The 26990-nt window shown below is 42.8% G+C and overlaps 1 protein-coding gene across 1 annotated transcript in view; it reads left to right on the top strand.

Moving 5' to 3' along the window:
- The window catches only part of trappc12 (trafficking protein particle complex subunit 12), a 40174-nt gene that overhangs the window by 2721 nt on the left and 10463 nt on the right, over window positions 1–26990 (top strand). The window contains exons 3-7 of the mRNA XM_079633067.1: window positions 1596–1712; window positions 18937–19050; window positions 22404–22542; window positions 25845–25957; window positions 26068–26140. Coding sequence (XP_079489193.1) covers window positions 1596–1712; window positions 18937–19050; window positions 22404–22542; window positions 25845–25957; window positions 26068–26140 — 556 coding nt within the window. The remainder of the gene's footprint in view (window positions 1–1595; window positions 1713–18936; window positions 19051–22403; window positions 22543–25844; window positions 25958–26067; window positions 26141–26990) is intronic.

Here is a 26990-nt window from a genome sequence, read left to right as displayed (position 1 = left end):
TGTGGTGCGTGAAGATTCTTGAACATTTTTTTTTTTATTCAAAGCAAAAAAAATGGGCGCAGATGTAGACGGGGCGATTTGATTTCGCCCTGCAGCTCAGGCTGGAAACCTGTACATAATCTATCCTACTTCCTTTCCAAATTTGCGGGAACCAATCACAAACTGGCGGGAACCAATCACAAACTGGCTTATCCACCTGGCGTGCTATTGGCGACGAATCCAATTCCTTTTAACCTCTCGACGATGCTCAATGGCTTCTTTAGTTCAGAAAACAAATCGCTCGAGTGGGTGTAAATACCACTCACTTTCATGTTTTCTTTTTTGCACAACCTGCAAAAATCGCTCGATGCCATCGCTGCTTCTGCAAACCGCTGATCAATACTACAAACCAATACATTTGTTTTGTATAAACTGGAGTTCCAATTGCGTACAGAGTCATTTGAACTATCCCGTTGATCTCGCCTCTTGTGCAGTAGAAATACAGAGCAGACTCCCCAGACTAATGTTCAGTCTTAAGAGATTGAGCTTGGTCTGGTGATAGCCAGTCTAGGTTTGATGTGAAATAAGAGTAGGCTATATAATGACAGATTATTATTATAATTTTTTTTATAGGTGTTCATTTAAAGAGCACATTAATTCAAAAGTTGCGTTTTGTGCCTTTTATTCCATATTTATTATAGGCAGATATGTTACATTTAGGATTACTCTAACATAGGGGTGTGTGGTATAATGTTATCAAAAGTACCGACTTCAGTACCAAATGTGACAATACCAGTATTTCCCTCTAGCATTTTGAGCAATGTTGAATTTAGATACATTTAGATAGGAGGGCAAATGCATTTTTGTCTTAGTCTGGCGGCGCCGCCGCTAGCTTAGCTTAGCATAATGAATGGAATCCTTTGTTGCCGGATAGCATGTCGAGAGTAAAAGTGATCAAAAAAACGAATTACTACTTGAGTACAGAGTTCACAGAGTACAAATAGCGATGCAGATTAAGACTAGGTGAATTCCTAGGCAGATATTGACTATATTGGGGTGAAGCAAAGATGAAGCACTGTTACTTGGGCGCAGAGATATCACGCAACACCTGAAATCCCACAACTTCCGTCAACATACCGGCGTCGCGGTACACAGGCAGGGTTCGCCTGTATTCACTAGTTAGATACCTTTATTGTTAATAAGTTCTTCACACGGAAAACTGAACCAAAACACAACAAGACTTAGCCTAACCAAGACCGAACATACATTTTATAAATGTGACATTGAAGACTGGAGTAATGATGCTGAAAATTCAGCTTTGATCACAGGAATAAATTACATTTTAAAATATATTCACATAGAAAACAGTTATTGTAAACTGATAATATTTCACAATATTACAGTTTGTGCTTTATTTTTTATCAAATAAATGCAGCCTTAAAGAGACTTAAAATCTTACCAACCCCAAACTAGTGTATGTCCGTTTCATGGGGTCTTTAAACTGCAGTACATAAAAGTGAAGACATACTGGATAATTGTCTGTGTTTCGTGGTCCTCAGTGTGGGAACGCTCTGAAACCGTAATCAAAGCAGAAACGTAATCTGTGTGATTTGCAGGGCGACGCAGTGAAAGATCTCATGCAGCGTTTTCTGGGTGACCAGGCAGCGATGAAGAGACAGGTGCTCTCGGCCAACTCAGTGGAGCAGAACTTCCTGGGACTCAAGCGACTAATAGTGAGTAGCAGATCATCATTGTTCCTTCACATGCTCCTAATTTTTTAATCATTTCCGCCGAGACAGACACGTCACATTTTAAACCGAGGGCTGGAGGTGAGAGGCATTAAAGGCGGAGCTCCACTTTGTGCTCTCGTTCACCATCTCCATTTCTTTTTTGAGTTTTATGACTGTTCAAAATCTGCAGAAGGCTTGTGGCAATTTGGCAAATCAAGGGTAAAAATCAGAGCTAAAATCTTGTACTGTAATATACTGGTAAAGTGGCAGTGTTTCATGATCTAAATATAGGCTAGTACTAGTCACTCACCATATGTGACCCTGGACCACAAAACCAGTCACATGGGTAATTTTTTTTTCAAATTGAGATGTATACATCATATTAAAGCTGAATAAATAATCTTTCCATTGATGTGTGGTTTGTTAGGATAGGACAATATTTGGTCGAGATACAACTATTGTAAATCTGGAATCTTGAGGATGCAAAAAAATCTAAACATTGAGAAAATCTCCTTTAAAGTTGTGCATTTATGTTCACGATTGTGCTGCATTCACTCACAAAAATACATGTTTTATATATTTACGGTTGGAAATTTACAACATTTCTTCATGGAACATGATCTTTACTTAATATCCTAATGATTTTTTGGCATAAAAGGAAATTCGATAGTTTTTGACCCATACAATGTATAGTTGGCTATTGCCACAGATATACCCGTGCGACTCGAGACTGGTTTTGTGATCCATGGTCACATATAGTTATTTAATTAAATCTTTTTACAATAAGCAATTGATGGACCAATATTTCCACCTCCAGCAACGACCAGAATGTGACAGTAATTCACATCTATGTGATTGTTTCCTGCTCTGTGTTGGATTTCTAAACTCCTGGCCACGTCCACATGACATTCAAGTTCTTGCTTGAAATGATAGAAGACGAGACATGTCTCTTCCTCGTTCCCACGTGCAAATATCTTCAATCCCAGCTGTGTAGATAACTCCCACATTATAAACAATTTGATGTATTTTACTGTTGATATTGTATTACAACTTGGTGATATATACTGAAAATATTTGGTGTAGGATTTTACCATTTTCACTCAGAAATTGTGATAACAAAAAATTACAAAGAAACAGCAAGAAGCAATTAACGGCAAAGAAACAGAATTAAACATGAGATTTTGAAGTTTAAATACTGAAATAGTATTTATTTTCATTTTTTTGTCAAATGTAGGCTACTCCAATAATCTAATTTTATTTACAATTTACAAAAAAAAATATTTTCACAGTTTAGTTAAATTCTATCTTAATATTTTTATCCTTTTAACAATATTTAATGTATAATATCTATAATCTATTTATTTACTTTAAAATTACTTAAAAGGTTCATCCAAAGCATAATTTCAACTCAACAGTCACTGGAGCTATGAAGATTTTAAAATAATAATCAAGAAGTAAAATCTAGTTTAATATAATCAAGGATTTTTTCACTAAATGAATGCAAGGAAAAATGATAGTTATTCCCTTTTATTTATATGAACCAATATACCAACACACAGTAATAAACAGCAATATTTTACTTTTGGAATCCCTCGATTCTCGATTTTTCAATCAAATTTCAATTCGATATGCATAGATTTGATTTTAGATTTGATCATAAATTTCACACCTATGCATATATTGCATTGAAATGTGATTCAAAATCGAGACTCGAACAGCAGAGAAATGAACAGCGGCTGCTGTTAGTCCCGATCGAGCGGGAGTTATTCAGTTTAAATTATACACACCTCATAACTGCGTTCATTTAAACCGCTTGCATGCACGTTGAACGTGCTTCTTTTATGTAAAAACTAAAGTAGCCTACCTGTACACGGAAGAATAGCTTGACGTGTGCTCGACTAACTAAACTAAACATTATTTAAGGCTATTTTCTATTTGTTCAGATATTGATATGAACTGCTGTTGCCAAGTATAATCTTCACTGATAATGCCTCCGTTGCAAGCCTGTGCGTCTCTAAAGTGTCTGGGTGCCGCACTGACGCCTTCTTTTAAACTACATCACTTTATTAAACATTTAGAAAATCGATTTTTGAAATTTGTGAATCGAATCGGCGGAAGATAGAATCGAGATTCATATGTGAATAGATTTTCCCTCCACCACTAATATTTGCCTCCATATACAATATTTTTATTAGAACATTTTAGGTTTGTTTACAACTGCCATGTTTGGTTAGATTTAAACGATTGCGATTGCTATTGCTCTGTCAGTGCGGTTCATTTGAATAAGTGTGAACGCTGCTATCCGAACCCTGGTGCCACCAAACAAGCGGGCCGAGACCGCTGAAAAGATGAGTTTCGATCCACTTCCAAATGAATTCTGGTGCAGTTCGAATGAAATATGAACACAACACGGACCAAAGACATGTAAACAAACCAAAAATGTTTTTTTCTCGTCATATTTCTGAAGAGACTTGTTTCAAAAACATAACACATTTAAAATAAACACATTTCACATGTGTGTGTGTGTGTGTGTGTGTATGTACCTGTCGTAACCAGACGTGTGTGTGTGTGTGTGTGTGTGTGTGTGTGTGTGTGTGTGTGTGTGTGTGTACCTGTAGTAAACCAGACGTGTGTGTGATGTGTAATGACATGAACATTACAACGTAAAAATGGTATATGAGAGACTTCAAAAGACACAAAACATACGAAACTGTTTTTTTTTTCTTTATTCAAAATAATGCAGAAAGTTCTCTTACGTAGAGTTCTCTCGTACTGCGTCGAAGAACGCTACGGGAAAGATATTTCTTTGTCGAGATTGAAGCCTAAAATTAATCCTTAATTTTGTAATAATGTAAAACGCTTTTCTGAAGCATACAACCTAGGCGGAGCAATACAGCTCACCCATTGGCTGCTCTGCCAGAAAAGCACAGCCTATGCGAGGCCAGGACGCTGACCAATGAGGACGCTTCGCGCCCTTCTGCGTCACCTCCCGCCCAAACAGGCGTGGCCTAGGCCTATAAATACGAGCATAGCTGTCTAACACGCCGATTTTCTTAAATTCAACGAAGCTGCACGCATCGCTGGATTGATTCGAGCCGCCACAGCCGTTTGGAACAAGCACCTCAGCAGGACGAGCCCTTACCTGAAGCCGCTGGTCATCGCCGCCTTCAGCCGCCGTTCCCTGCTGCGCTTCTCCGGCGTGGAATATCCTTTCAGTTTTGTGTGTGTTTTGTGTGTGTGTTCGCCTACCGCGGCACACATTTTTTCCTCACAAAAGAGCAACGAGTGTCTTTTTAAAGATGTCTCGCGTTTCCTGCGGCTCCTGCCGAGCCGCGCTCATCGACGGGGACCACCACGAACTGTGTGTTTCCTGCTTGGGCGAGGAACATGCAGCTCTCGCTCTCGGTGATGGCGGCTGCCATCACTGCGACATGATGCCAATCGCGACTCTGCGGACTCGCCTTGCATCTTTCGCCGAGACTGCTCAACCGCCCCCTGTAGCGCCGCGCCGTAAGAAGCGCCGCGCTCAGCGGGTCCCGGAACCTCCCTCCACGAGGAGCTCGCCGCCGCCACCGCCGCTAGCTCCTCTCAACGTGTCGCTTGAGTCGCTCACCGACGGACAACAGCCGCAGCACGCCGCTTTGTCCGTTATGGAGGACGACCAGCAAGCCGTATCAGAGGGGGATGACGATTGCTGTTCGCTTCTCGCTTCGGAGAGCGAGGGATGGGCGAGCTCTGTGGACCTCCCCTCCCCCGCCGTTCCAGAACGTCGAGGAGGGAAGATCAGCATCGAAGCAGAGCTGATGCGTCTGCTCACACAGGCCGTATCGAGCCTCGGCCTCGAGTGGTCGACGCCCGAACAACCTGCACTCAACCGGCTGGATGGCCGCTTCCTCGCTGGAGACCGCGCTGCGCCCCCCTCCAGACACGCACCCTTTCTTCCTGAGCTTCACGAAGAGGTAGCGAAATCGTGGAAGGCGCCATTTTCAGCCAGAGTACGTACTTCTGCCTCGCCAGCATTCTCCGTAGTGGACGGTGCTCGAGACAGAGGCTACCACGCTCTCCCTCCGGTCGAGGAGGCTGTAGCGACTCACCTTTGCCCACCCTCTGCTGGACGGCGGGCTAAGGGAGTCCTACCATCTAAAGCTTGCCGCACTTCGTCAGCTCTGAACGGCCGCGTGTATTCCGCCGCCGGACAAGCTGCATCGGCGCTGCACACCATGGCGGTGCTCCAAATCCACCAGGCTAACCTCCTCTGCAAGCTAGACGAGGAAGGCCCGGGCGCGATCAGTGTTCCGGACTTACGTAGCGCCACAGACCTCGCTCTTCGCGCTACAAAGTCCGCCGCACACGCCATCGGCAGGATTATGGCCTCAGCTACTGTTTCCGAGAGACATTTGTGGCTGACTCTCTCCGAAATGGCGGAGTCGGAGCGCTCTGCGTTCCTCGACGCTCCCATTTCACCGACTGGCCTCTTCGGATCCTCCGTGAAGGACTTCGCGGACCGATTCGCCGAGGTACAGAAGACTTCGCAGGCCATGAGACATTTTCTGCCAAAGCGCTCCAGTTCCGCAACAGGCCGCCCTAAACAGCCGCCTGCCCGAACTCAGCAGCGCCCCGCGCCCGCCGCACCGGCCCAGCAGCAACAGGCCCGAGAGAGACCACGGTCTCGCTCCGCCGGACGCCGCCCGCCACCGCGTGGTCCTCGGCCCAAGATCTCACTCAAGCCCGAGGCCTCGGCGCCATCCTAGCCCTGCTAGGAAAACGACGGTGTTCGGGTCCCGCTGCGGCCGGACTTCCACCAAAGATTTTCGCTTGTACAGCCCTAAGTTCCGTGTTTGTACCAGTGTATTTAGCAGCCAACAAACCGGCCGTAAAGCCCGTTTGCCTGCACACAAACGCTGTTTTCACGGCGACCCAGATAAATCTAAAAAAGAGTTTAATTTCTGGTGTTCCGGCCAAGGCCGATGGTGTAATGTGTGTAACTGCAATGCCCACCCAGTGCCCATTCATTCACACAAGCACAGCCCCGTTCAACACAGGGTTTGCACACATAAAATCGGCTCATGCCGGTTGTGCTTTACATGTAGTGAGCGTGCCCACTATCCAGTGCCCACAACCACTACACACTGCACGTTCCGCGGTTTCTGTAAAAACGAAACTAACGAACGGTCAGTCAGTACACAAACACAGTGTCCCCGGTGTTATAAATGTGCCCGCCACCAAGCGCCCACGTTTATTCACAAACATAACGAGCCCCGTAGGGCTCGCCCCGCGTGCTCTCTCTCAACTCAGAGAGTCGAGCGCGCGCGGGACGCATACTGTGTTAAACATGTCCCCCGCCTCAGACGCCACGGCGTCCATGTTACAGCACACGGTTGCTCTCGTGTCGCCGCCATTTCGCGACCAGGGCCCAGATTACATTCAACCCCTAGTCACACGTGCACATGCATGGGAAAGACTTCCCGGGGTCTCAGAATGGGTGCTAGAGACTATAAAAAGAGGCTATTCGCTACAGTTTCATCGACGCCCTCCCCGTTTCACGGGAAAAGTCGAAACCACGGTAAAAACAGAAGTAGCACATCTACTTCGAGCCGAAATAGCGAAGCTATTGAGCAAAGGGGCCATAGAGCCTTTATCTCAAGCTCAGAGCGAAGGGGGTCTGTACAGCAGATATTTCCTGGTACCGAAGAAAGACGGGGGTCTCAGACCCATTTTAGATCTAAGGCGTCTGAACAAAACGCTAACAAAGCGGAAGTTCAGAATGCTCACGACCAGAAAAATCCTCGCGCAAATTCGCCGAGGAGACTGGTTTATGGCGATAGATCTGAAAGACGCGTATTTTCACATACAAATTGCGTCACGTCACAGGCGATTTTTGAGATTCGCCTTCGAGGGCCGGGCATATCAGTACACAGTCCTGCCATTCGGCCTATCCCTAGCACCTCGTACATTTACAGTGTGCATGGACGCGGCGCTGGCACCCCTGAGACTCCGAGGCGTTCGAATTCTGAACTATTTGGACGATTGGCTGATTCTAGCTCAATCGTCGTCAGAACTCGCTCACCACAAGACGCTAATACTCGATCACCTCGAGTGCTTAGGTCTGAGAGTCAATTGGGAGAAAAGTTCACTGTTTCCCAGTCAAAGGATCTCCTTTTTAGGACTGGATCTGAACTCACTGTCTATGACAGCACGTCTGTCATCACAGCGCAGGCGAAATACCCTGCAAATGGCGAAATCCTTCCGCAGCGGCCACATAGTGCCGCTCAGGAGATTTCAGAAAATGCTGGGCCTCATGGCCTCAGCCTCTACAGTGCTGCAGTTGGGCCTGCTGCGCATGCGCCCACTACAGTTCTGGTTGAGAACGCGCGTACCGCGCCGAGCATGGTTACACGGTCGTTATCGCCTCAAGGTCACTCAGGAATGCATTTCAGCCCTGACACCATGGAGAGCGTCAGACTGGTACCGGTCAGGTGTAAGCCTGGGGACTTCCTCGAGCCTGAAGGTGGTGTCCACGGACGCGTCCACCTCAGGCTGGGGAGCACTGCTCGACGGCAGACCGCTCTTTGGCCAATGGGCAGAGCGAGCCAAACTACCGCACATAAACTGCCTGGAAATGATGGCAGTGGACTTTGCGCTGAGGCGTTTCTGTCCCCGGATAAAAGGACACCACGTCCTGGTCCGCTCGGACAATGTGTCGGTAGTAGCCTACATAAACCACCAGGGTGGCCTGAGGTCCCGAAACCTATTCAGGTTAGCGGAACGCATACTGGTGTGGGCCCAGCACAACCTGCGCTCGTTAAGAGCAATACACGTGCCAGGCCACTTGAACGTAGGCCCGGACAGACTCTCACGGAACAATGTTCCTACGGGAGAGTGGTCCCTACACACACAGACAGTGCGTCTGCTGTGGAAAAGGTTCGGCAGAGCGGAAATAGACCTGTTTGCAAACCAGGAGAACGCTCACTGCCCAGAATTCTTTTCGAAGAGCGCGAACGCGCTGGCCAGAGTCTGGCCCCGCCGTCCGCTCTATGCCTTTCCTCCTGTCTCACTCCTGCCTCAAGTGCTGGAGCGTATCAAGGAGAGCGGATGCTCGGTACTACTGGTTGCTCCATACTGGACGAATCAGACCTGGTTCCCAGCTTTGATGCGACTGAAAAGTACTGCCCCGTGGCCGATTCCAGTGAGGAGAGACCTCCTCTCACAGGCCAAGGGCGCGATTCTGCATCCTCACCCCGAGCTTTGGTCCCTACACGTATGGGCCATAAACGGGTACCCGCTAACCTCCCAAGAGGAGTGTTAGACACGATCGAGCAAGCTAGGGCTCCGTCTACTAGACGGCTCTACGCTTCCAAATGGTCGGTGTTCTCTGGATGGTGTTCAGATCAAGGTCTGTCACCACTTCAGTGTGGAGAACCGGAGATTCTCTCCTTCTTGCAAGAGCTATTGGATAAGGGAAGAACCCCATCCACGCTCAAAGTCTATGTGGCTGCCATATCAGCGTTCGTTAATCCAACGCTTGGCCGTTCACTAGGCAGGAACGACCTGGTGGTCCGCTTCCTGAGAGGCGCCAGGAGGTTAAACCCTCCAAGGCCTCCTTCAGTCCCCGTTTGGGACCTTTCTACAGTGTTGAACGCTATGAAAGGGGCCCCTTTCGAGCCTATTCACTCAGTTGACATGAAACACCTGTCTTTCAAGACCGTGTTTCTTTTGGCTCTCGCTTCAGTGAAGCGTGTGGGAGACTTGCAAGCGCTCTCAGTAAGAGCTTCTTGTATGGAGTTCGGGCCAAACGACTCTGTAGTCGTATTGAAACCGAAGCATGGGTACGTGCCTAAGTCCCTCAACACACCGTTCAGGGCTCAGGTCATCTCCCTGTCGGCCCTGCCGGTTTCAGAGGACGGAAATAGCTCCCTTTGCCCGGTCAGGGCATTAAGAGCTTATGTGTCCCGCTCCGCTGTTTTTCGACAGACGGAGCAGCTCTTTGTTTCGTTCAGCGGACGCTCCAAGGGGCGAGCCGCGACGAAACAGAGTCTGTCTCGATGGGTAGTGGACGCCATTGCGCTAGCCTACGCATCTAGAGGTTTGGAATGCCCTTTGGGCATCAGAGCACACTCCACGAGAGGCATGGCCTCTTCATGGGCTTGGTATAGCGGAATCTCGCTACAAGATATCTGTATGGCGGCAGGCTGGGCCTCCCCGTCTACATTTATTAGGTTCTATAACCTAGAGGTTCCTGCGTTGCAGGCTAAACTGCTCTCGGTCTAGAAGACTATGTATTAGTGTCCTGCCCCGCGCTGCGGCCCAGGTCACTTCAGTGTTAATATGTATATGTGTTCCTGCCCCGCTGTGCGGCCCAGGTCACTTCAATGTTTAAGCATCACTCACTGACAATGTGTCCCATGAGCATGCTATTACCCCTCATATATATCTATATTTACATATATATGCTATTATGCCTTATGAGGCACTACTATAAAGGGATGATGCTAATTTAGCCGCTCTCCCTATACTTCTTGGGGTAGGCACTTGTATACCAGGGCGCGCGCGCCCTTAGGTGTCTGTGTCGGTCCAAGAGCACGCACGGCGTTTTACATGGGGTTCCCGTAGCGTTCTTCGACGCAGTACGAGAGAACTCTACGTAAGAGAACGTACTCGGTTACTAACGTAACCTCGGTTCTCTCTAGAAGAGGGAACGAGTACTGCGTCTCATGGCCGTGCGTGTCCGCGCTGCGTCGCTTCATTGACGAAAATCGGCGTGTTAGACAGCTATGCTCGTATTTATAGGCCTAGGCCACGCCTGTTTGGGCGGGAGGTGACGCAGAAGGGCGCGAAGCGTCCTCATTGGTCAGCGTCCTGGCCTCGCATAGGCTGTGCTTTTCTGGCAGAGCAGCCAATGGGTGAGCTGTATTGCTCCGCCTAGGTTGTATGCTTCAGAAAAGCGTTTTACATTATTACAAAATTAAGGATTAATTTTAGGCTTCAATCTCGACAAAGAAATATCTTTCCCGTAGCGTTCTTCGACGCAGTACTCGTTCCCTCTTCTAGAGAGAACCGAGGTTACGTTAGTAACCGAGTACGTTTTCTGTGATGGGATTGGGTACACCTATGGAGAGTTACACATAAACCACATATACGTGTGTGTGTGTGTGTGTGTGTGTGTGTGTGTGTGTGTGTGTGTGTGTGTGTGTGTGTGTGTGTGTGTGTGTGTGTGTGTGTGTGTGTGTGTGTGTGTGCGTGTGTGTGTGTGTGTGTGTGTGTGTGTGTGTGTGCGCTGTATCAGGCAGCATGAAGTGCCAGCTGTAGCCCTAGGGGCCCAAAATTACTGCCTCACTGATTTACCTCTGAACACAAGCATCAGACACATGCAGACAGGCCTGAGACACACAGCCTTGCCTGCTGTGCCCACGTCCTTCACTGAATGACAAGGATACCCTGCGTTTGTGTGTGTGTGTTTCTCTAGCGTTAGCGCTGAGGCAGCCTGTAGTGTGGAAGCATGAGCTCTAATCCCCAGATCCTGGACTTCACAGGCCAGATCAAGGAGAGAAACGTGTGTGAGGCTTACTGAGACACACACAGGATTAGTCCTCTGTATGTAGTGAGACATTCACAGCATTGTATCACTCTTAAATATCTTATGTGTTTTAAATACATTTATGCATTTTGTTTTTATCCAAAGTGACTTAACATTGCATTCAAGGTATACAGTCATTACACTGCAAAAAAATATTTTTCCAGTAAAAATATCTAAGCATTCTTAAATCAAGATACATTTATTTGAGAAACAATTACACGTTGTGTACATGGCGTTTGTACACAACGCCATGTACATGGCGTTTTACATGGCGATTGAACATAAATGTGTGTTGGCAGTGTGTGTACACGACCACCCTATAATGATAAAAATCAAACCAGTGGTTTTTATTTTAAATCCCCATCAATCATAAGCACTGTCTCAGAACAAGCCGTTCTCAGATTCGGGGGAATGTGACGTAGATTTGCACAAGCCCCGCCCACGACTGTTGACTGACGCTGCTGTATTAGCATAGACCCGCCCTGAGTGAGCTAAACACTTTTACCCAGGTAACAATTTTTGGTTCCCAGAACAATCATTCTAACGTTCCCTGTTGGCTAGCTAGGAAAGTTTTGATTACGTTAATAGAACGTTCCCTTTAGGTTCTGGGAACGTTCTCTTTAGGTTACAAAAAAAGAACCAATAGAGAATGATCCCCCAAAAAATAACCAAACGGAAACGTTAGGGGAACTGTATACTGTCTATGGCTAAACACTGCCATTGTTTCGACACCGGAGAAGCTGTAGACAAGAATGTCTTCTAAAGCGATTGAGGTGTTTTGTTGTTGGATGTAAGAATGAACATGGCAGTCTTCATTTACTCTCGTTGTTACTCGAGGATGGATTTGTACCAACAGTTCGTGATCCAGCTTACAGTCTCCGGAGCGACAGGACTAACGTCACTGATAACGGCAGAAATAAAAGTGAGAGTGCGCACATTATGACAGCTCATCGAGTCGTTTTACGGATATAAAGTTTACCAGTTTGTTAAGCACCCCCTGAAAAGGTGTATTTGTATACTGTTAGTTGTAATGAGTGTGTTGTGTACTTCGATGTGTATGTTGATGATAATGAAAGGGAGAGAGAGAGTTTATGGATAGGACTTTGTTGCGCATTTCTTATACTGTGTTTATTCTTGCAGTGATTTTCTGCAGTAAAACTAACGCTTCATCTTTTGTGTGATGTACAATAAACTTCATTGAACTCATCAGTATATTTTTGGCCATTATTCGGACGGGGTCCGCTACAGCAGGCTTGTACTAATAGTGGATAAAAGCAAGATGAAAAATAAGTTATAACCGTTATTAAACTAAACTATACCTGTTCTATCTCCATATAGAGTATATTCTCTGGCTCTGTGGGCATTATTGTTCGACACCGGATCGAAATGAACACCACTGAGAGTTTCTGTTTTGATATTATCAGATGAGATAGAGAGCCTAAGTCCCGCCCCTCCGCTTCCAGCTCATGGGACCTTATTCCGGAAAAAATATGTATGGTAGTCAATGGCGAGAGACAACTTATGTTTTTATTCCGTCCAAACTGTGCCCTGAAATACACATATGAGGTTTGTCAGTTTAAAAGATAATTATGAAAGTCAAGAAAGTCGCAGTTTGTCATAAAACAGTAGAGTAACGTTTAGTTTTATGTGAAAATCACTCAATGAACTACATTTCTCGTCTCGCACTATGTACGTCACCAACATGGCTGTCACCTTAGCGCGTACAAAACACTCAGGCATGACGGCGTAACGTTACGACTATAACATAAGACTATACAAAAAAATTACAGACGTTAGCTTCAGTAAAGTTAGCTTCATTCATTGAGAGAAAAGGTATGTCACATGTCCGCCTTTTGGGTTTGTAGTCTTTGTAATTACGTCTTATACCTCAACCGTTTTACATCAAACTACGACTTTCTTGACTTTAAAATATATCTTTTAAACATCATATGTGTAATTTAGGGGCACAATTCAGAAGAGATCAAAATATTTGTTGTCTCTCGCCATTGACTACCATACAATATTTTTCCGAAATAAGGTCCCATGGTGGTCCACCGGAAGGGGCGGGGCTTAGGCTCTCTATTGTCCTGGCTCTGAAGCGGGAGCTTGTGAGGCTCCGCCCCCTGTGTCGGCAGCAGCAGCTCATTTGCATTTAAAGGGATACACACTAAAACTGCATGTTTTTCTGAGCCCCAAAAAGTGACAATTTAAACATGCTGTAAAAAATTATCTGTTGAGTATTTTGAGCTAAAACGTCACATACACACTCTGAGGACATCAGAGACTTATTTTACATCTTGTGAAAAGGGGCATAATAGGTGCCCTTTAAAGTATAAATGTACTTTATTATCATGAAAATACCCGAGAAGGCTTGAAGAACTCGGATAAACCATATATTGTAGTAGTCATGTGTATTAGTCATGTTTAATCAATCAAAGCGTTTCAATCTTCTGTTTATTCAGCTACCCATAGTGATTCCCTGGAATGACGTGCGTTATTACGTATTATTTTCAAGTGTCTGCCCGAGAGCGCCCTCTGGCTTTCAAGTGGAGAAGCATTTACTATACTGATCACAGAGCCGTGCTGCACTGACAAGCTGCACATACAATAATCGCAGCCTTTGCCAAATCGCATGCGATTTCATTTCAATTAATGGTACATACTGATCCAGATCTGTCATCCCCAGAGTAAAAACTGCTCAGACTGTGAGCAAAGTCTCACATACATGATACAACACAACATCTGAACCTGATATAAAATCCCTCATTCTACAGAAGGCCGATGCCTCAGCCACCCTCGTTTCCCCATGTCTGCTCATTTCTCTCTTCTCCTCTTCTTCTGGTCTGGCTCTTGTCTTCTCCATACGGGGCTCCAGTGATTATTTTTGGCTCTTAATCTCGGTCTTATTTCTCGCGGCACCATCTCGACTTCCTCTCCAGCTGTTCATAATATTGTTATCTATCTTATTTTCTTGGCCACTGAATCTCTCTCAGAGCAGCCTATAAGTGTTCAGTGAGTGTACAGAGTTGAGAGAGTTGCAAAAGACAGCTTTAAAGGGATAGTTCACTTAAAAATTAAAATTCTGTCATAACTTACTCACCCTTGCTTTTCAGAGGAAGTAGAATATTTGGTTGATGGTTTACCACCATAGACCTTACATCAACATTTATTTTCATATTGGCAGATTTGTCAGATGTGCAGCATGTAGAAAACGCTTGCAGGTTAGCATAGCTTTCAGTAATTAACCTCTGGTCAGCACCGCAGTCTTTGGTGACGCAGTTGTTTTGCTGAATTCTTTCAGCCCCGTTCACACCGCCAGCGATTTTGTCGCTGTATGTCGCTAGTCTCTGTACTGTGAAGTCGCTTGTGGGCGTTGGTAGTGCTGTCGCTCTAATGTTATTGGTTGACTCGACGTCATGCCATATCTAAATGCCATCACAAGTGATACAACTATATCATTTTAATTTGACTAGAAATTATAGGCTCAAAAGAAACGGTATGCTGTTGGGAGAGTGTTTTTATATTCCCATAGCAGTATTCAGTGGATTAAATCATTTACTAGATTAACGATCGATCAAGCAACAAATTAAACTCATTCATCGGTCATAAATTACTAAAACGTCATTCGTATTTGACAAATAATAAATTTTCTTGTCCCTAATAGTCAACATAATGCAGGGGAAACTGTAAAGTGATGCTAAACTTGCATCAAAAGTTTACAACACTCAAACTATAAATGCATGAATTAAACTCACTGAGACTGTCGACAGTTTATTTTCCATGCATCATTTTATTATATCCATGAATGTGGTTCGTTAAATCAAATAAGTGATATCGCCCTCGAACTCTGTCTTGCCTGCACTCCGAGACGGTGACGTAACGTGAGCTCCACTGAAAGTCTTCATTCCTATTGGTTGTCGCTCGTGAAAATTGCTTCTCATTTGCATAAAGTTGAAATTTCTGAACTTTTGTCGCTTGTCTCCTGTCGCCCACACGCCCACATTCTGTCGCCAACGGTCACTGTCGCTCGTGTCACCGGAAGTCGCCAGCGCTCCATTGAAATTAATGGGATCTTGTCGCTTTGTCGCTGCGTGTCGCTGGCAGTGTGAATGGGGCTTTCTTCTTTACAGCACAACACTAAGTTTGTGATATTTTCTCAGTCTCTGATCTGCTTGCTTTCCTGCCAGATCCTTTGTTTGGTCAGAAAAGCTATCAAGGAAGATAATTGTTGTCGGTGTTACTTGTTTCTCCAGAAATGAGGGAACTGTGTGGGTCAAAATCAGGAAACCGTAATATTGTCTCTGTAACGATATAATAAACAGAAATACGTAGACTTAACTGAACGTAGTCTCATAGATCCCATTTTCATGAGAATAGCACTAATTACTTATTTATTGAAATTAATTTCCATGCTTTCGTTGTCTATGTATTTTTTTTTTTTTTTTTGTTATTGTAGTTTAAAAGACATTCTTAATTCAATGTTGAATGGTGATTCCCTGGTGAATAGCCTCTTTTTTTCTTCTTTTTTTTTTACTGACCTTCTTCAAACTCAAACTATTTTAGTTTTACAGTTTCACATATTCTGTATTTTTGTCCAATGACCAGTTAGTGGCGACAAGTGACTGGTTTTGTCATTGAATCATTCATTCAAGAGATTAGTTCAAAAACACTGATTCATCCAGTAATGAAACAAGCAAACACTTTATGAGTGAGTCATTGAATCATTAATTCAAAACTATAGTAGACTGCAGCAGTTTCATTCTGTTCATACTGTATGTTGTTTACTTCCTTGAATTGTTGCCATAGAGCTTTTGTTTATTCCTCACCTGTTCATTGTCAAGTCATCTTCATTTAGGCCCTATATAGCGCTTTTAACAATGTAGATTGTTTCAAAGCTGCTTTACAGAGATAAACGTATAATTTAAGGTAAAATATTGTTTTGGCTTTATAGCGGTTCTTCAATAAAGATATTTTCCAGCTAAAGTTAGTTTTGATTGATTCACTTCCGTCGAAGTGATCATTAGTTATTAAATTAGGGGCCGCTAAGACGACACTTCTAGAGACTTCTAAGAGACGTTCTCTCTACACAGACTTTAAACGCGAACCTGTGAGAAACGCTGATGGCGCTCTCGTGCGCATCAATAACTAATTCTATAGTTATGTGCGTTTGAATATATGTGCGCAGGTTTGTAATTCCCTGCAAACCAAGCCTAAACAAACTACTTGTCTTAAATTTTGATACAGAATTTGATTTTATCACTTCGGGGAAGATACGCGAGCCGAATTTCCCACAACGCTTTATCTGTAGAGTGGTAAAGGGATCCTCCATAGGGAGAGACTAGTTGGCACTTCAGCACTGCGTTGTCATCGGGTCCAGGCGAAGGTCCTTCGTCAGATCTGGATACGGCCTGGATCCGGCAGGCTGCGGGAAAACCTCGGGATAAACAAAGACACTAAAATTAGCGTAGATGCCATTCTTCTTATGATGTAACGAGTACATCAGGATTGATGGGAAGTGTTCCCAGTTCCGCTGACCTAATCTATGCAGACTAACATTGAGTTATAGAAGTCTATAATGCATTATGTGAATGCTAGGTCAAAGAGATGTGTTTTTAATCTAGCTTTGAACTGACAGAGTGTGTCTGCTTCCCGGACAATGGTAGGAAGACTGTTCCTAAGTTTTGGTGCTAAATAGGAAAAGGATCTACCGCCAGCAGTCGATTTTGATATTCTAGGTATTATTAACTGGCCGGACTTTTGAGATCGCAATAGACGTGAAGGACTATAATGCGTTAAGAGCTCGCTCAAGTACTGCGGAGCTAAACCATTTAGTGCTTTGTAAGTAATCAGCAATATTTGAAAATGTATACGATGTTTAATAGGCAGCCAATGCAGTGTTGACAGAACTTTTTTAATTTACAGTGTGACTTTGGTCCATCGATTGCTGTTTTCCTTATTCGTGGAGTGAATATATAGGCTATAAACTAACTTGCATGGCTTTTTAAAAATGGCAGGTGTTTCGCATGTGTTCGGCCAATCAACATACACTTACATCACTGGTAGGTCCTAGTGCTGGGTTACTGATTTAGTCCCCCCAAAAAGCGTTCCTAGAACTAAAATCATTCCCAGTTCCTGCGGCGCGAACACACCAAAAAGCAGGGGCTTCCTCCAATAGTTATAGAAACTGAGAAAGCCCCTAATGGTGCCAGGGAACTATCCCAGTAAAACAGCAGAAGCTCTGATCTGTCTTGTGTGTGAGTTCGGGGTCCCCAAGTGTGCAGTACATCAGAAAGGACGCTCGTTTCCCCTGTCATTGACTTCTGTTATGTTCTCTCTCAGTGGCAGCTGCTGCTTTTGCCCGTTTTCCTTCCAGTGCTTTTAGGCTTCATTTGCCCCTCTAATGAAGATTTAGAGGCTCGAGGATCTCTAAAAGAAGAGAAAGCAGTAGCACAGAAGGAAAGAGAAAGCATTTTGAATGCCTGTGAAAACAGAAGAGATACTAAACTCAGGCTGAGAAAATGAACACAAATGAAAACAAAACAGACAAACAGCATCCCATCTAAGGCACATGTCCACACCATGGGCAAAAAGTGCCAAAAAACAGTGTTCTCCTCAAATCCAAAGGTAGAAAGTGTCAAAATTACATGCATTTAACCAGCAAATGTCAAATTGTGAATCCACAATGTAAATTTGGTCTTGTTTATATCATCTGATTGTTTAGATTGTATAGTAAGGGTAGAAACATGATATTGAATATAAGGCGAGGCTGTGTGGGATAAACTTAAGGGCTGTTACTAATAATTATTCGATTAATCCTGTGTTTCCTCCAGGAAATGATGTATGATTTCCCATTGACCACGCCCCCTCCCCCTTGGTGGTTAAACCTCCCCAGCCAAGAGTCACGCGCACTCACACACAGGCCACTTTCTGAGGAATTGTAATGCGGTAGGAATTTCTGTAGGAATTTGTAATGCGTACCGAACGGTTCAATACGAATACGTGTATCGTTACACCCAGAGTGCGAATTACCCCACCATAATTGGGGGGGGTACTGCTCCTTCACTTCTTCTATGACCATCATGGTCCACTAGCATATCAATCCCCACGTGATCGCCAAGTGCAACATGTGTTTTGCAACACATATACAAGGTCTAAACATGCGACAAACTGATAATCAGTAGGCTACAGAATATCTCATTGTTATTATATATCCAAAAGAGAACCATTGGCCCGACTGAGATGTAGGCCGGATATTGACTGATATTGTCTGAACAAACGGATCACAGTTTCATCCATGCAGAATAACACTGCAGACACTGAAGATCAGATCTGAAAAACAAATCGGATATATGTGCAATTGATCACATCCACTGCAGGGAAATGTGCCTGTCACCCAAAAAACAAATCTACAGTATACGCTACATGTGAGGAAAACTTGTGTAAACAAGCCTAATTTGTCTGTCTCTAGTTTGTAATGCAGTCAATTAAAAAAAAAAGTGCAACACGTGCAAGTTTTGTAATGAAAGTCTCGCTGTAAGTAATGCCAGTGTCATGTACAGCGAGTGCTCACAGTGACCTTGTCGTCTCGTCCGCGCCTCCTCCTGAGCGAGCAGCTGTTTGTTTAATGTCTTCATCTTCTCTCTCGGCCCACAGAGCACTAAGAACTGGAGGGCGTCCGTGGATCTGACGGGACGACTGCTGACGGCTCACGGCCAGGGCTACGGCAAGAGCGGCCAGCCCACCGGACACACCACTGACTCCTTACAGGTGAGCACAACCTGTGCGCTCTACGCTGCTTGCTAGAGACAAGCTCCAAAAGAGAGTCAATCCCATAGACCTCCGTGTTAAAGGGATAGTTCACCCAAAAGTGAAAATTACCCCATGATTTACTCGCCCTCAAGCCATCCTAGGTGTGTAAGACTTTCTTCTTTCAGCCAAACACAATCTGAGTTATATTAAAAAATATCCTGGCTCTTCCCAGCTTTATAATGGGAGTGAATGGTACCTTACATTTTGAAGCTCTTAAAGCACATCCATCCATCATAAAAGTAATCCATACGTCTCCAGAGGTTTAATAAAGGCCTTCTGAAACGCAGCCATGTGTTTTTGTATGAAACGTATCCATATTTATAACTTTATAAACTATAATCGGTAACACTTTACTTGAAGGGGTGTGCATAAGACTGACATGACACCGTCATAATCATAATATGAAGGAGGTTTTGTGCATGTTTATGACAACTGTCATTAAGTGTCATTCGCTCAATTATGACATTTTTAGTGCAAATATGACATTGTTTGAGATGGCTTTGTTATGACAACTTGACATAAACCAATACATCATAACCTGTCAGTGTCTTTGTCATGACAACTTGATTAATTATCAAACTTAAGAAACTACTTAGCTTTATGGATTGATTTTGTCATTAAAATGAATGACATTTTAATGACAAATTAAATTTGTACCACTGTAGTTAAAGTCAAGAAAAATATTGCTGACACCGTTATAATGGCCTCATGACAGCCAATGTCAAAACCTCCACATGACAGTTTAATGTAATGTTAACCCATAAAGCTAAGTGGTTTCTTAAGTTTGATAATTAATCTGCTATTTCATGTTTATGACATATTTATGACAGCTTCTGTTGTCTTGATATTGTCAAGTTGTTATGACACTGACAGGTTATGATGAATTGGTTTATGTCAAGTTGTCATAACAAAGACATCTCAAACAATGTCATATTTGCATTAAAAATGTCATAATTGAGTGAATGACACTTGTCATAAACATGCATAAAACCTCCTTCATATTCATGAGTCATGTCATGATTATGAAGGTGTCATGCCAGTCTTATGCACACCCCTTAAATAAAGTGTTACCCTATAGTCAATAGCTTCCGCGGCCATACACTAGACTAGTTCCGCTGACCTCTGACCCGACACATGACGTATTGATACACGCGGAAGCACAGAAGATAAAGCAAAACAAAACACCGGTCTCGAACTAGAAGTCTAAAATTAAACTTTTAAAGAGAAATGTGGGAGGAGCTTGAGTTTGTACCCCAGCCCTACTGGTTTGAACCGAGAGGCGTCGACTCTCACCTGAGCTTCTCCACTAATTGTGGTTGAAATGTTTTTAATTGAAATATTCACAGCTAGAATATACCGTACAACCGTATTACATTTCAGCCTGAAAATACACTGCTTTAAACTCAAGCACTTTTAATCCAATGCATTTTTTTTCAATGTTTCAAAGACATTTGTGATTAATTTACTTCCATTAAAGTTATTATTGTAGTGTTATTTTTTAAAAACTGCCTTATGAGCAATCTGGATGTGTGTTTACAAATCACTTAAACAGTATACGGTAGTAATATACAGTGTCTAGAATAAGTGAACACACCCATGCTAGAGTTGACTAAAAAGAGGAATAAAAAAAATCATCTTTTGGAAATTGATCTTAATGCCTAAATTTAAAAAAAATGAGGAAATCTCCAACCTTTAAGGACACCAATTTTCTTTGTGAATGAATAATGTATCGTAAATAAATAAATGTCCTTCTTTGAAACACAGTGTGCATAAGTCAGGACACCCCTATGTTAAATCCCCATAGAGGCGGCAGATTAATATTTTTAAATGCCAGTTATTTCATGGATCCAGGATACTCTGCATCCTGATAACATTCCCTTGGCCTTTGGGATTAAAATAGCCGCACATCCTCACACACCCTTCACCGTACCTAGAGATCGGCATGGTTTATTTCAGTTCGCCTAATAGCTGGTTTGATTTGCATTGAGAGATGATCTTATGGAAAGTACCCCATGCCAATCTCTAGGTATGGTGAAGGGTGTGTGATGAACATTTATTTGTTTACGATACATTATTCATTCACAAAGAAAATTGGTGTCCTTAATAGGCCGGGAGCCAGGTCCACTCCTCAGGATGTTTTTTGCTACCTTTTTTTCACTATTATTTCCTATTATCTTATACCTTGGGCCATCACAAGTTGATAATGACCACCCCCAACTCGGCCCCGTTTGGTCTCAGGGGCCCAGAAACTCCCTTTTTGGGAAAAGCTTTTGACGGAATTATGTTATTGTGAATATTAAGGTACTGCAGCTACATAAATGGTCATATAACCCTAAAATTTTGCATGGTGTATCCTGACACATAGGGGAAACTAGCAGAAAAAGATTATGGGGATTTCTGCCTTTTTGCTGTCAAATATCACCCTCAACATACCCTAAAAGACCAAAAAGTGGCTGTCCGCCTGACAAATTGTCATCAAAAGTGATCATTTTCAAGCATTTTATTATACATATCACTGCCTCAAATGTACATGAAAAACTTTCCAAGTTTATAAGCTTCAATTTAAGACCAAGATGACCTTTCTGTCTAGTGGATTACAGCTGGTATAACCAAAGTTCTCCCCTGTACCCCAAATCGGAGAAAACAGAACTTTCAAGCATTACCATTCCAAATATGGGATTAACCCCTTATATTGGCATCAGCCATTACATATTTAAAACAGTAATATTCTATACTAAACCTAAACTAATCTTGACTAACTATAAAGGTTGGAGATTTCCTCATTTTTTAAAATTAAGGTATTAAGGCATTTTATTCCTCTTTTTAGTCAACTTTAGCATGGGTGTGTTCACTTATTCTAGGCACTGTACCAACTGACAGTGTTCCCTGGTATAGTTTACAGCATTTTCTTTGCGAAAAACGTACACGTAATGTACCTGATATATAATTGGATTTTGAATCAAGATCAGAATTGAGATGAATAGCAAGCTTGTGAATCAAAATCAAACTATGATATTTGTGTCGATACCCAGTTCTAGAGTTTTGTTCAGTTCCCCACACTGATATACATGTGAAGCAGCAGAGCTGTCAGTGTTTCCCACGCGGCCCACAGTAACCCGCTGACGGCCCGTGGCTCGTGTCAAAGCCCCCGCTCGCCTTGATGTGCCGGCCTCACCCGGCTCCACACGCACTGCTGCAGAGAAGAGCTCGTCTGGATACATGAAGATCACAAAGCATTGCACGACTCAGTTACAGAAAGAACAGAACGTTGAATAGTTATGTTGAAGCAGACTCCTCTTTTGTCTCTACAGCTGTGGTTTGTGCGTCTTGCTCTTCTGGTGAAGCTCAACCTTTTCCCGAACGCTGAACTGGAGTTTGAGCCCTTCGGGAATCTTGACCATCCAAACCTCTACTATGAATATTACCCGACGGTTTACCCTGGAAGACGAGGTAACAGTTATTTTATCGAGGCAATATTAAGATATTCTGAGTGTCCCATACACTACTGTTCACAGGTTTGGAGTCAGTTAGATTACATTTTTTAAAGGATTTAATACTTTTATTGAGCAAGGACGCATTAAATTGATCAAAAGTGACAGTAAAGACATTTACTGTTGTTATTATTATTATTATTAAATAATTAATTTAACTTATTACAATATTATTATTATCTGTAACTGCTGAATTTTATTAAGTGATGACTTTCTGTAATTACTGATTATATAATCAGAGATGTATAGTAACGAAGTAAAACTACTTCACTACTTAAGTACTAAAAGGCTGTATCTGTACTTTACTAAAGTATTATTTTTTTCTTATACTTCCACTTTTACTTCAGTACATATTTTCGATGAATTTAATACTTTTACTCCGATAAATTTTTTATGTGCTGCATTGTTACTCGTTACAATTATAAAAATGTTACGAATCATTTCAAATCCACATTATCACTGCCAGAGCGGTAGATGGCTCTGTCACCAGGTTTCACGAAGCTGGCTCATCAGTGCGCGAATCAAGCGATCAAGAAGGCCGCGCGTGCTCCCGTTCTGCCTTTCGCTCTGCTGCCTGCCTCCATTGAGAACACTTGAGCTTTGTTATTTTGTTTCGAGATGGAAGAACCAGAACCACAACCTTTAACTTCGAGTGATCGTGGCGGTGAGGGTGAGGAAGGAGACCACTCCTGGCCCAACTCAAAGTCCACGTTTTAATTTGTCGGAGAGAAAGATAATTCGTATAGAATGAAGTGTGTAACTGTTAGCCTTCATGAGGACGCCGACGCACTGAATCATTCTTTGTTTAAATAGTTTAAAGTTACTATTAGATGTAATGTTATTACCTTGACAAACTATACATCATTAAAAATATATAAGACTCAAGTTTCAGTATTTGCCCACTATTTTATTCTGAGAAACTTATAGTGACAGTTATGTCTTAATTTGTGTCAGGAGTTATGTAATAAACAAAAATGAGTCAATACCTTTAATATGAATTATGAGCGCCAGCCGCTTCCATTAAAAAAAAAAAAAACTCCTGTGCTGTCGTCATTTGAACGCTTGACCAAACAACATTCCTCATGGCTTTTAGCTAAAAAATTTACAGATTTTGACAAATATTGATAGATTTCATAGACATACTTGATCTGTTTTTGTTTACAAAGAGTTAAGCTCAGTGTTTTAAGGTGCTCTTGTACATTCCTGTCATTGTACTGCTGCTTCAGCCAAATGAATTAAGTGTCCTAAACATTTGAAATAATATAAACAATATGATGTTCAAACTTTTGACTTCTTTCTTTAATAACTACATAACACAATACTTGTACTTTTACTTTCAGTACTTGAGTAGTAAATTTTAAAATAAACTACTTGCAATACTTAAGTACAAAAAATGATGAATACTTTAGTACTTCTACTTAAGTGTGGTGCTTAAAGAGCACTTCAACTTCTACTCAAGTCACTTTTTTGATAGAGCACTTGTACTTTTACTCAAGTATGGGTCTCTAGTACTTTATACATCTCTGTATATAATTAATACTCTACCTAAAGTATTATTAGATGGCTGACAATATTTAGGATAAAACACATTGGGCCCTATTTTAACGATCTGAAGCACAAGTATCGCAAGTAACTTTTTGGGCGGGTCTTGGGCGCTGTTGCTATTATACCGGCGGGATGAATGACTCTTGCGCCCGACGCAAATCTAAAATGTGTTGGTCTGAAGTAGCTTCATTATTCATAGGTGTGGTTTGGGCGTAACGTGAAATAAACCAATCAGAGCGTCCTCTCACATTCCCTTTAAGAGCCGGCGCGCTTGTTCCAACGCGGATTGCTATTATAACGGCGGATTTGCCAGCGCACGCCAGGAGCGATTCACAGCCGAGGAGACTGACGTTCTCGTCAGGGCCGTAAAACACAGAGAAGTGACATTGGGGATGATGGGAGAAACCCAACCAAATTATCTTCGGTTAAACAGGCGTATAAATGTGTAAGATAGATTTATGCCTATTTTTTCCACATCTTCATGAACACAACAATGATTTCCCTCGTGTGTTAATATTTTTCCTTGTAATAATGTATGATTTGCAAAATGAAAACTGCTGCGTCTGTTTATATTAGAGAATCAAAGTGTATGCGCGTTGTTCACACGCTACATAATGGCCAAGCATGCGCCCTTAAAATAGCATGTGACTAACGTGCAGCGCACCACTGTCTTTAGACTGGGCTTTTCCTGGTCAGTGGCGGAATTGTTTTCTAAAACTGCACAATATCACCAGGGAACGTTTGCGCTGGAACACGCTCCTCTTTTCGCTGAACCGTCCCCGCGAGCGCAAGTTCGTTCCCTAATTTACAGACGTGCGTCTGTGGAGGGAAAAGTCCGCTGTGCGCGGGTGCAAAATAGGAATGATTCATGTGTCGTGTACAAAGTCAATTGCGCTGGGCCCTATATCTCTTTTTTGTACCTCTTAATTTTTATTATCATTGTTATTTTTATGTTATAATGGTAGTTAAAGTCTGATTGTTATTTAATTTATACAAATGCAAGTATGTATTATGTTACAGCATTACCTGTGCAATGATATTTTTTGCTTTGAATGCATTTGGTCCTTCAGCTGTTCTAGGTTGTTTTATTTTTATTTTTTGTAGTTATCACAGTAGTTCTTTGTTTTGTGTTTGTTCTGTGAGAAAGCAAAGGCACCAAATAAATTATTGTACTATATTGTGAATAAACACAATTATCTTAAATTGCAGTAATATTTCACAGTATTACTGTTTTTACTGTGTTTTCGATCAAATAAATTCATCCTTGGAGAGCAGAAGAGACTTTTTAAAAATCGTACAGACCCCAAACTTTTTAATGGGACTGTAAATATCTTTCAAAGGATGCGCACGAACCTGGCAAAATTGGGCAAATCCAGCAATTAGTTCCTTCTCAAATGCAATCATAATATCAGCCCATTACCCAACAGAGCTTTATTTCCAGTCATACCAATATATAAAAACCTTTTGCAGTCGGTCAGGTGAAACATGAAGATCTTCAGACCCAGGTCTACGTTACAGGATCCATCCTGATATCAAAGAGTGGTGTGATCAAAGCTTGTTTCTCCAGCATGGAGTCTGTTTCGTCAGTGTATTTATTGACAGAAAAAGAAGCAAGAGTGGGAAATGTGTGCTTGTTAGTTTTTGCAGAAGAGAAAGACTATGCATTAGTGTTAATATCCCTCTGTGTTTTATATGCCTCTGTCTTGGATGGTCTAGGCTCGATGGTGCCGTTCTCCATGCGTGTTTTGCACGCCGAGCTACCTCAGTATTTGCAGAAGCCTCAGGATACTCTGGACCGCCTCCACAGAATAAAGAGCGTCTGTCAGAAGGTGAGCTGAACTTTACACCTCACTGGCTGCACCTGCTCCGCAGAGCTCTGAAATTTAATTAGCATAGCTGTAATTGGGGTTGTAAAACTTCTGTTCTTGTCCTTTCACAGATTCTGAGTAACCTGCAGGAGGGTTTAGCTGAGGACGGGAGTATGATGAACCTCACACAGGACAACAGACTAGGTACAGACCACTGACATCTCTCCTCTAGACCTAGTGCATGTCAATTACAAACAGAATGAAAAATCTGTCATCGTTTACTCATTCTCATGTCCACCACCCTTCAAATTGGTTATGTATAAGCTTCCGTATCTGGTAGGATGCCTATGTTAAATTACATCATAGACTTTTAGCAGATATACACTTGTAGACTTTGCAGTCTTTCTCTTTTTGATGACTCATCTTGCAATCACTGATATCACAAAAATCATACAATAAAAAGCTCTCTAAATTATACAATCCCTTCCATATGCCTAAACTTCCTTTAAGAAAAGAAAATAGTAAAAAAAAGTTAACACAAGACTCATATGGCAAAAATATACTGTAGTGTATATATACTTTCAGATATAATTTTAAATATATTTCAGTGTATTACTATTATAGTTTATTATATAATAATTATAATATAGTTTAGGTAAATATATATATGGGGCTATGCACCTATAGCAATGGTGGCCGCAGAGCTTGGCTGCTACATACACCATCGGCCTGTACCACCCTGGCCACTGGATACGTCTCGGGGCGGACAAGACTGGCATCCAGTGTGGCGGATCCACTGCTGATGTTGGTGCGAGCAGCTGGCATCCCCAGTCCAGTGGTCCTGGCCCTCCCCAGCCCAGTGGTTTCAAGTCCATTGCTCTCAGCGCCCCCCAACCCAGTGGTCTCATGTCCATTGCTCTCAGCGCCCCCCAACCCAGTGGTCTCATGTCCATTGGTCTCAGCGCTCCCCAGCCCAGTGGTCTCATGTCCATTGGTCTCAGCGCTCCCCAGCCCAGTGGTCTCATGTTCATTGGTCTCAGCGCCCCCCAACCCA

This window comes from Phoxinus phoxinus (assembly GCF_949152265.1).
Source record: "Phoxinus phoxinus genome assembly, chromosome: 13".
Taxonomy (NCBI): domain Eukaryota; kingdom Metazoa; phylum Chordata; class Actinopteri; order Cypriniformes; family Leuciscidae; genus Phoxinus; species Phoxinus phoxinus.
The sequence above is the reverse complement of the archived record's forward strand: the minus strand, read 5'-3'. Positions and strand labels throughout refer to the sequence as shown.